The 11783-nt window shown below is 35.7% G+C and overlaps 1 protein-coding gene across 1 annotated transcript; it reads left to right on the top strand.

Annotated features, from left to right (window-relative positions):
* Positions 1-9638: 9638 nt before the first annotated feature.
* On the top strand, positions 9639-11576 carry LOC108737212 (inositol oxygenase). The gene is made up of 5 exons (XM_018469936.2): positions 9639-9819; positions 9941-10121; positions 10629-10974; positions 11041-11271; positions 11341-11576. The coding sequence occupies exons 1-5, from the start codon at positions 9808-9810 to the stop codon at positions 11447-11449; spliced, it is 879 nt and encodes a 292-aa protein (XP_018325438.1). The 5' UTR covers positions 9639-9807; the 3' UTR covers positions 11450-11576.
* The last annotated feature ends 207 nt before the right edge of the window (positions 11577-11783 follow it).

Raw genomic sequence — 11783 nt, 5'->3', positions numbered from 1 at the left:
GAGGTAAGAAATGGTATGAAAAATGTACGAGTTAAAGTAAGTAAATATTTAAAATATACGGCGTATAAAAGGCAAAAGATTCATAATGAAGTTTAAGTACGAAATATATAATGTACTATGAAAAAATAAAGTAATTCAAATAAACATTGAAAAGAAATTAAATTACATTTATTAAGTTATTTTGCTGAGTGCAGTAGCAAGATATGAAGCTGAAGATGTACCATACGTAACAGTATTTAATATTTGTTTATGGCATATCGGACAAGATAACGATGTACCCGAAGATACCCATGTAGGAACTCAGGATAGCTTGGCCCAAGATTTTCCAATTTTGGCCCCAGATTGGCAACGAATATTGGACAAAGCATGGCAAACGCTTGAAGTATAACTTCGGCCCAAGCCTGCTTGCCAAACTTGATCCATGGTTGAACAGACAATTCTGAACTAAAACTTGATGAACAATATTAACCGAAGATTGGCAAGTAATATTGGACTGAGCATTATTTCGGCCCAAGCCTGGTTGCCAAGCTTGACCCACGTCACCCACAGTCAGTGCTTAACCAAGACTTGTTTAACAATACTAACTCTGATTGGCAACCAATATTGGACTGAGCATAGCGAATGTTTAATATGCAACTTCGGCCTAAGTCTGGTTGCCAAGCTTGACCGACAACTGGACAGCCAATGTTGAATCAAGATTTTGTGATCAAAACTAATTTAATATTGGCAACCAATATTGGACCTAGCACGGCAAATGCCTGGGTTGTCACTTCGGCCCAAACTTAGTTTGCAACCATGGTCCACACTGCACAGCCAATGCTAAACCAAGACTTGGTTAACCCCGAGTAAAAATTATTCTTGTCAATTTCACTCTACCAAATTACAACCAAACTAGCTCCATAAATTTCTCTAAAATATGACCGAAAAAGGTCCGTTTGCAGGACTAAACCGCCGATTGTCTACGAAAAGAGCACTGAAACAGCACCAGAAAGCTACTGAAATACCACCGAAAGAGCGACGTATTTATACTAAAAAATCGCCGAAACAGCATGAATGTACATATGTATTAGGGTGCTTCAAACAAAATTTTTAATTTCACCTTAATTTTTCTTCTTAATACATTACATAACTTAATTTTCCCTTTATTAGTTTTTTTTCATTCTCCTCGCTTTTTGATTATTCCTTTATTTCTTATTCATTCAGCATTTCTTGCATCTTTCTATTTGTGATATCGTTGAACTCTTTCGCGCTTAATTCTGTTTTATACAAATTTTGTACAGAATCTATAAAATCATATAATTTTTTATCAAATAAAACAATCGCAAACACTTGATTAATCTGAACAGTAGTTGAATTACATTTACCAATTATAGCGGTCCTAATATTTCAACGTTCTTTCGTAAAATTCTTCTCGGTTCTGAACTGCTTAATTTCTTCTTTCGATGCGATTACTTCAAATATATTTCGGACAATGGAAGTTTTCTTTTTATAGCCTTCGATAGGGCTAGAGTTAAATCATTCGGGCAAATGATGACTTTTGTACCGGGATGAAACTCTGTAAGTGTTTCATCGCGAAACTGGGTCCAAAAGAAATTAATTGTTGAAAATAAAACAATGAAGGTGTTAAACGCGCTTTAACTTTTCTATTTATAAAATACGGAAAAACAAGACATCCATTCTACTACATGTTACTCTTACTACTGACTAAAAAACTAAAAATACCAAATGTAACTTATTCATTTTTCCACCACTATAGGTAGATTAGACTAAACAAACAATACAATGCTGATGGGCAAGAAATCAGCAACCCTCAGCGTGGCATTTTGCTTTTGATCTCGACACCGCTCGTTTTAAATGAAAACAAGATAAAACATGCGAAAAGATACCTTCTATATACAGTACGTTGCGATGCTGTTTTAGATAATTTTACATGTGATGCTGTTTTGGTGCTATTATACTATGTTTTTTGGCGAGGCGCTGTTTTAGGGCTCTTTCGGTTCTTTTTTAATGTGGTGCTAGTTTGGAGCTGTTTTAGAGTTTCAAACGGTAGTATTTTAGCTATAATTTTAGAATATAAATTTTAGTCTAATTTGTAGGAACTGTTTCGGTAGTAATTTAGCTCATTTCAGATATTTGGAGGCGATTCGGTGATGCTATAGTTCTTTTTATTTTTACTCGGGACATTACTTACCTAAGATTGAGCAGCCTGTTTTGGGCCAAGATTTGATGAACAATATTAGCTCACGATTGGGTAGTCAATATTTTTGACGTTTGTAATGATTTCAATATCGGAAAGAGTAAAAATTTAAAAAAAATTATTTATATTTGATAATATGGAAACTAAAAAAAGATAGTTACCTGAAACGTATGGTAAAAAAAACATTTACAGAAAATGAATAGGTCATAATAAATGAATTTGTATAAACACAGCAAATATTGGAAATCATATACATATAACAAGCCGCGATAATTTAATTTCTTTTAAGATTTAAATTTTGGAGTGATAACATTAGTTTTCTTTCTGTTTAAAATGGCACACAGAAAGTTTAGTGTATTTTCTTTTTATCTTCTATGCACTAATTATTGGAATTTGGAAAATATTTTTAATGAAGACCTATATTTCTGTAATTAATTTTGATTTTAAATATGTGAAAATATGGACACACCGTTTGTCTATTTGCATATCCAGTCACTATCTACTCAGGGTTAACCATGTAACGGGCACTAATTCCACCAACTTCTTTTTTTTTTTGTTACATTGGGAAATTTCAGTAATCGCGAAGCGACAATAAACTAACAAGTGCTCAACTTTTCTCCCGTGATTTTAAGCACATGTTGTCTGCTCTCAATGCGTCTTTGCTTAACTGATTTTATTTAATCTATTTTCTTAAGAACTAATAAATACAACATTATTCATAGAACAGGTAGGTAATGACCTTTTTTTGTTTATAATCATTCGGTTCCTGAACGTTATCTTTCGATTCACAAAATACAATAGCGATTTATCGAAAAAAAAAACAAACGGTCCAATGATTTCTATAGATGTAACATTTTAAAGCATATTTCGCGCTTTTCTTCATGTGCGCCATGTTTGTAAATGTGTGTCGTACCTGCGTTCAGGGAATGCAGTTAAACAGTTCAAAGAGAAAATAAACTATCCGTATGTTTCCAGAAGGCTCCAGAAAGTAAACAAAAGAGTATTTAAAGGAAGAGACGATCGCCGAAAGAGAAGAAATAAATTGACCGTTACAGAAGTGAATCCAGAAATAAATTGACCTGAAACCACGTCACAATTCCGTTCGATAGACAAAACGCATAACCCGTGGTAAATCTACTCGTCTCCACGTCACATGCGAAATCCGAGTCTGAAAACCCCTGTAACTCCTAGTTACTCCCGCCGCTTTTGTACATTACCCCGACTTTCGTTGTTCCGACTAAGTACCGGTAGATTCGTTTCACCGCTTGCCAGTGGCTCTTGTTGTGATTGCTAAGAAATTTACTAACCGAATTCACCGAATATGCGATATCCGGCCGCGTCACAACCGCAAGAAACATTAACGAGCCCACTGTTTCTCGAAACGGTACTGTACTTAGGTTTTCATCGTCGCGATTGTTTGGAACTAGTCGCGCGTGCGGGTCGATAGGAACACTTGCCGCTTTTGCATCAATCATCTTAAATTTACTAAGGATTTTCTTCACATACGCTTCTTGATGCAACAACATGGTTTTCTTTACTCGATTTCGTTCTATTTGTACCCCGACAAATAACTTTCCATCCCCGATCGTAATTTCGAACGTGTTTCCCAACGATTTTATTACTGACTCGAGGGCTTTACTTTACGCCAAAAATACATCTACACTGTCTACCCGTCTTCGAAAGATATACTTGTCGGCTTCTGTTTCGCGAAACTGATATTTCTCTAAGAACTCGCGAATCTTTTCGTTCCAGCACCTGGGTGCTTGTTTCAAGCTGTACAACGACTTGTTCAGTTTAAACACGAAATCACGTTTTTCTTCTTTTTTGATGTTGAGTCCCTTTGGTATTTCCATCTAGATCTCTTTCTTCAGCTCGCCGTGAAGAAAGGCTTTTCTCACATCGAATTGTGTGAGCTCCAAGTCCTGTTCAGCCACCATGGCCAATAGAACTCTCAACGAGTCGTATCTCACGATTGGCGAAAAGGTCTCCGTGTAGTCGAGTTTGACTTTGTCTCGTATGACCTTAAATTTCGAATCTATGGGTTTTCGATCCGTTTTCCGTGGTACGATCGACCAAGTCTCGTTCTGGTCATGCGCGTCGAACTCTTCCTGAATCGACTCGGCTCAATTTTCTACCTCGGCACTGTTCATCGCCTCCTGAAATGTGTCCCGCAGTTGTCTGTCATTGTCTGGTTGATTTTGATCTTCTTCTCGAGGATCATCTGGTTGTTCGTTTCTTTCAGGTTCTTTCTGAGCATCCTGGCGTTCTTCCTCCGGTTCTGCCACATCTTCATTTTCGTCCTCTGGAAGGATGTATTCGAATTCTTCCCCTTTTTCTGCCCCAAGTTGCGACTTCTCGTTGAATGAGACACATCTGGTGTTTTTCCAAACCAGATCTCGTATGGCGTTTTCCCTTTACCGGTAGCCGGAACTCGGTTGAGGATGGTCACTGCTGTGCCAACTGCTTCCGCCCATAGCGACAGAGGAACTTTCTTTCCCGACTTTCCCGTTCTGCTGGGGGACTGTAAGGTGCCGTGTTTACCAGCTCGATACCACGAGCCTCGAGATATCGCTTCATTTCAGGGTTGCAATACTCTCGACCATTGTCCGTACGTAACACCATAATCGGTTTGCCGAATTTGTTGTCGATCAACTTTTAGTATTTCTTGAAAATGTCGAAAACATCAGATTTATGTTTCATGAAGTAAGCATACCGAAATCCTGATGCGTCGTCCTTGAGGTTATGCAGAATCTTGCACCACCGATCGACTCTGTTGAGAATGGTCCGCATACGTCCGAATGTATGTATTCTCCCGGTTTTGTGTTTCTTTTTGTCTCGTTCTTCTTGAACGGAAGCCCGTGTGCCTTTCCGAAGACACACGATTCACAGAAGAAATTGCCAATATCCGCTAATTTTACACTGCGAATTAGCTCCTTTTGCGTCATTTCGCGGTAAGGTGTATTGTTTTCGTGTCCCTTTCGTTCGCGCCAGACACGCAAGTTGACAGTTGACACATTTGCTTCTCTCGCAACACTTGGTTCTCTCACTTTAAAGAGCATTCGGTAAATCTGATTGTCTTGTTGCACACCGACACCGAAAACTTCACCGTCATGGTTAATTGTTACTAATTTTCCTTTGAACTAAACATCGAAACCTTTTTCAGTATTTTCAATATTTCATTATCAAGGGTTTGTCTTTCTTCGGGTACACTGTCCCATGCTGTCTGGAGAGCTTCTCCCAGATCCTTCAGTTGAGACGCCATGTTTTGTACCAGGGAAACGCTTTGTACAACCGACTCGTTTGATTCCATGCGATGTCCGTGAAACTTTTGTAGCAAGAGCATCTTGTTCGACACTAATTTCTGCTAGTGAATTCTCACCAATTTGTCCCACATTTGGTTCGCTGTGGTGCAGTTGAGCATAGAGTCGAGCTGGGAATCCTCTGTCGACGAGGAAATTATGCACATGGCCGTCGCGTTGTCTTTCACCCACTTTTTGCCATCGGCCGAATCTGCGTCTGCCGGCATCACTCGCGCGTCCGTTACGACGTCTCGAATCGCGTTCGCGATAAGCATCGAGTTCATTCGAAATTTCCACGCTTGAAAATTCGAGCCATCAAACTTCTTGAAGTTTTTTATCAGAGTTGATTCCGCTATTTTCGTTCGATTATTTTCCCGTACGCGTTTACCGGTACACTACAATGGAGACCACGTGTCGACCACAAAGGAAGAAAAAAATATCGTGATAACCGTTTTCTCTCTATTGTTCTCTGACTTCGATAATCGGGTGTTACGCAGGCTGCTTGCCTGTGCCCATAACCTGTTGAGATTATCGAAGGGAAAGAGGGACGATAGGGTTGAAGAGAAGGATAACTTTCAATATATATATGTACGCTTTATTAGTTTTGTGTTAACAAAGGAACTTCTTATTGCACACGTCTCGTGGGCAACGGTCACGGACCAACAAATTAAAAATTACCGGTAACGCAAGTAGTGAGCCCCGGCGCCTTAATACTTTTACTCACGCATGTGCAGTGAGCCTATCGACGTGCGATACTTCTCAACACAAACAATTTACTTTTGCTTTCATCTTCGAATCCGTTTATTTAAGTTTAACTATAACTTCAAAGCTGTATTTATTCACTTTTATAAACTGTCATTATTTATTTAAAAAATTAAAAGGAATACTCACCCCTAATTACCGCAAATAATTTTATATGAGCGGACACGTGTTTCGTACACTTCACACGTGGGCATTATCAACGCAAGACTGGTCTCCACCTCTCTTCAGTCTCGCGTTGATAATGCCCACGTGTGAAGTGGGCGAAACACGTGTCCGCTCATATAAAATTATTTGTGGTAATTAGGGGTGAGTATTCCTTTTAATTTAATTTTTTAATTAATATTTACCACAGTCTCCTCCTTCTATTATGTCATTCTTTATGTTTAAAAATGCCCTTCAATTTTCCATGAAACTGACCCAAACATTTTTTCAATTTCGTTTTTGTGTTTCTACTAGATTAAATTTTGTGTAATCTGTTGGCTATTGGTTTGAGCGGTGGTTTCGGTTATTTTATTAATTCTTTAAAAGTAGAAATATAGCTTTCTCCTTAAAATACCGAAATTTCACTTATCAGTAGAATTTTAAAATGAACGACACACACATCATCTGTGACATGAATTCAACTGTGCATGTTTAACATTTGACTTTTTTGTCGACCTCGTTGACACCGTAGTCACTTCAGTACGGAAGCAGTGGTTATTTCTTTCTTATTATTTGTGGGATCTTCAATCTTAGCAAATTATTTTTCCTTACAAACCATTTTATTTATGATGGACAACTCTGAGCTTACAGAGACGCTGCCTGTGATATTGAACATTATTTATTTTTAGTTAGTTGTTTTTTTTTCGCAACATATTTAACAACCGGATGAAAATCCGTTTTACCAAGCAAACGCTTGTCTTAACAGCCGGATAAAAATCCGTTTTACCAAGCAAAAGCTTGTCTTAATCAACCGGATCGAAATCCGTTTTACCAAGCAAAAGCTTGTCTTAATCAACCGGATCGAAATCTGTTTTACCAAGCAAAAGCTTGTCTTAACATCCGGATAGAAATCCGTTTTAATCGTTCTTTTATTTCTTTTTTTTGTGTGAACATCACTCTTTTAAAGAAATTAGTGATCAGAGTCCTACTAAACATAAGCTCACACGGCCTACTTACCGTTTGTGTGAAAAGATTAGTTTTCGGAAAATTCACCAGGCCATATACGAACCATGTCTTTAGCAATTGTTCGTATCCTGTTTGTGGCCAAGTTCTTTACTTCTAAACGGTCGTTTGGTAATATTTTTAATACTTCAAATGGACCTTCATATTTTTTATCTAATTTTGCCAAATGTGAGTCCCTTGAAGGATGATAGATAAAGTCGCCGATGTTAACAATTTTGTTATTTCTTCTGGTTCGATCAAAAAGATCTTTTGCATAATTGCTTTGCTTTTGCATGCGTCTGTATTCCAGGATCCGATCTCTTTTTAAATTATCGATTTTAGTTATACTTTGCGCAATAACGTTTGTTAAAGCTGCAATATTTGGGTTTACAATATTTTCTCCGATTAATAAATAAAGAGGGGTGAAGCCAGTTGACTTTTGGTCTGTCGTATTTAAAGTTATTTGTAATTTAGAATTTAGTCATATTCCGGCTGGTCGGCGCCGGAACCATAACATAAACAGGTAATGTGATAGAGTTCGTGAGAATGCTCACTGCCGAAATCAGACAATAACGGCCGTGATGACAAGTGAGTAAGCGAATTCGCGCAATATCAACTGATATTGTGAGACATAACATTCTGTCCGACGGTCTTATCAATTAAAGTACGAACTTGATACACAAACTTACAGTATTTGTTTTATGTTCTTTTACTCTAACATTCTTTACTTGTTAGATTATATTGAATGTGATGCAGGGTGTTTATCTCATTAGTAAACCCTCTAGTAGCCGGCGTTTATTCTTTTAACATTTAAACTTTGTATCAGGCAATAGATATAGGTACAGTTCTATAATCTAATTTTAAATAAGTGTAGGTCAGTTACTGTAGAACAGTTGTTACAATTATGGGTCATGATACGTATTTATGGGTTTGAACCATATCGTCACTGTAGGAATGAAATCCTCCCAATTTCAGAAAAGACAATCCCCAAAATAGTGTATGCGAAATAGCAGGGAACGTTGGCTCGTCTCATGTAACATGTTTTAAAGGAACAGTTGCTGCTTCTTTACCATTTATAGTGGGTGCAAGCCTTTCTGACTTTTTGGTAAATTTACCTGTAAAAAGGTAATGCTAATGTTGGTATGGAAATTTGCCTTAATAAAATTACAATTATTATTATGCAGATGATGCTCATTTATAGATTAATGCTTACGCAGCTTATTGTTTTGTTTTCCTTTTGTGCTTATATATTTACGTAGTGCTGTTGTAATGCGCTTGCTTAGTTTAAGCTAAATATTATTATTTAACTTGAATACACAAAAGACACAGAAATAATTTGAATACATAAAATCAAACAAAAACAACAAATATATAAAATCTAAAAAAATTTTTTTGGTCAGTAAAAATGTATAATGCCTCTTTCCAGATGGGATAGGCTCTCTCAGCACGAGTTAAGAGGGTAGGATGTATGAAAACAAATGACGTCGTTACCTCTATATAACAATGTAGTAGTACAATCGTCGCTGGTATCAAGAAAAGGAACATACTTATTATAAAGATATTCGTGATATAAATAAAATAATAAATATGAATAAATAATTAAAAACAAATGACTGTATAAATTAAAGTAAAAAAATTAAAAACCACGCGGTGGACACTTATAAGTATGAAGCACAAAAACGAATGATAAAATTGTAAAGTATTATAAAAGGTCAAAATGTAAAAAGAAATAGAAATAGAAAATTATGGACACTACGTAATAACACAAATTTTTGTTGAGAAAGGGGGTTCAGAATCTATTTATGGTTGCATAATACTTTAGAGTGACATTTGTCCTATTAAAGAGGTTTAGGTTTCTAAAATACTTGGAACGAAATCTTCCTGAGACTGTAAAACTATTCACGTTTTCTTCCCGATGTTATCATTTTCTATTTGAGCCAACAATTTGCTAGGTATTTGATTAGAAAGACCTCCTTGTAAGGCAGGTTTGTAAATACATTATACATATGTATGCTATACACACATATGTACAGATTTATATTTGCAGATATGGGCAAATTTGTTTGTACATTTACGAGTATAAACACGATTACGTTTTCTTGTATTTCGTAATTTAAGATCACGTTCTTCATAACGGTCTCGTGTACCTATTTTCATAAACTTAGCGAACTCTGACCTCATAAACTTCGATAAGCAAAACAAAACGCGTCAATAGAATTCTCTCCTCTATGTTACAGTTTAAAATTAATTAAAGCTTTGAGAATAAGTTCTTATATCATACATTTCGTTGCCCTTTTGATAAAGTCATGTATAAAAGACGACTTCGTGTGATAGAACAACATAGGTATTAAAGAGTGAAGTCTTAACAAGTTAATTTTTTGTTCGCTACGGATTAAATCTAACAGTATGAAAGTTCTTGTAAGTATGTTTTTTCTTAAACCAATTTTAACTGTTGCTAATTTTGTATATATCTATTCATGCATTGTATTCCGTACCTGTATCTATGCTAATACTTTATTTCTAAATATTTCAAATTAAGAACGCAATTCCCGTGAAAATAATAGACCCATCAGAACTGCACAAACTGGAACTCCATTTCGCAGACAAACCAGTGGAGGATTTCAGAAATTATAGTTTCGATGAAAACGATCCTATCAAAGTGAGAGTCCGAAAAACCTACTACGATATGCATACGAACCAAACAGTAGATTTTGTAAAAGGTATAAATCAATATTCTACGTATACAATCCGGCCTTATTACATAAAGAGCACTGGGCAAATTTTATTTAAGTCAATATTTATTTATTTTTAGCTACAAATAATATTAATTTCATAGATGTATAGGATGATGGTGAATAATGCACATACAATATTGCAATATTATACACTCCTAAAAATTAGTCACATTACCTTTATAGTAATTTTATGCTACATATTATAGTTTAGATGTCATCTACGTTGCAGATTTTCAAGTTTGGAAGATTTTTAACAACATTAAATTTCATGCTCAGAAGATACAATTCAATACGAAAGTTAGCGTTTGATTTATTTTTCCATTCGTATTTAGTTTCATAAAAATCTTTTTATTTGCTTAGCACTGTGGCACTCCTAAGAATGCACATGTTTTGCTCGCCTTTTCCAACAATATGTAGTATATGTTCGCGTATCTTAATTATTTCAATTGTAAGTAAAACAATTATTATTGGATAATTATTAACTTTCAATAGATAAAATGGCCAAATGGCTCACTTTCTCCCATTTCAAATCCACTGTTAGAGATGCTTTAGAGAAGCTCAATAATTTAGTGGACGAAAGCGATCCCGATAATGACATCCCAAATATCGTCCATGCTTTCCAAACTGCTGAAAGAATAAGACAAGATCATCCTGACTTAGATTGGTTCCAACTTACCGGACTTGTCCATGATTTGGGCAAAGTAATGGCTTTCTACAACGAACCCCAATGGTGTGTAGTGGGTGATACTTTCGTTGTGGGTTGTCAATGGGCCGATTCTATCGTCTACAGAGACCATTCTTTTGACGAAAATCCAGACGGAAAAGATCCTAGATATAAGTAAACAGTTTGTCCTTTTTCTTTTATTGCTTATAGGTAACCAAAAAATATAATTTCTAATTGTAGCACTAAATACGGAATGTACAAACCCAATTGCGGACTTGATAATGTAATTATGTCGTGGGGACATGATGAATATCTGTACAGGGTATTGAAACATAACAATACTACTCTTCCCGAAGAAGCTCTGTATATGATTAAATATCACAGTTTCTATCCTTGGCATACGGGCAATGATTATTCACATCTAGAAAACGAAAAAGATAAAGAAATGAAAAAGTGGGTCTTGGAAATGAAGTATGTATTCATGTAAATTTATTTTACACATATCTAATCCTTTCTTTTTTAATGTATGTTCTAAAACAGTAAATATGACTTATATACAAAGAGTACTACGATCCCCGATATTGAATCTTTATGGCCCTACTATGAAAAACTAATTGATAAATATATGCCAGGAGTACTGGAATGGTAGGATAAACTATAATTGTATTTTATATTTATCGTAAGGAATGTCCTTTCTGTAAAACAATATTAAATATTAATTATAAATGTTTATATACATATAAGAAAGAAATATTAAATGCAATAGAAATTGTGAATATGTACATTATTATTTAAAGTAACGCAGCGTATCTATTAATAATTATACCGAGCTTTACTAAAATAACATCCAATTAAATTACTGCCTACCAAAACCCAAGTTATTAAAATCACTTAATACTAAAATTTTCTTCCAACTCTATCCGCAAACCCAAGTAAAAATTAATACCCTAATGAAACGATCTAGTGGGGCTGAAAATATAAAC

This window comes from Agrilus planipennis, unplaced genomic scaffold (assembly GCF_000699045.2).
Source record: "Agrilus planipennis isolate EAB-ADULT unplaced genomic scaffold, Apla_2.0 scaffold81, whole genome shotgun sequence".
In the NCBI taxonomy this organism is placed as follows: domain Eukaryota; kingdom Metazoa; phylum Arthropoda; class Insecta; order Coleoptera; family Buprestidae; genus Agrilus; species Agrilus planipennis.
This window is presented reverse-complemented; position numbering and strand designations above follow the sequence as displayed.

Coding starts and splice junctions, on each gene's coding strand:
- LOC108737212 (XM_018469936.2), top strand. Junction 10,122..10,628: donor AACAGTAGATTTTGTAAAAG/GTATAAATCAAT, acceptor AACTTTCAATAG/ATAAAATGGCCAAATGGCTC. Junction 10,975..11,040: donor GGAAAAGATCCTAGATATAA/GTAAACAGTTTG, acceptor TTCTAATTGTAG/CACTAAATACGGAATGTACA.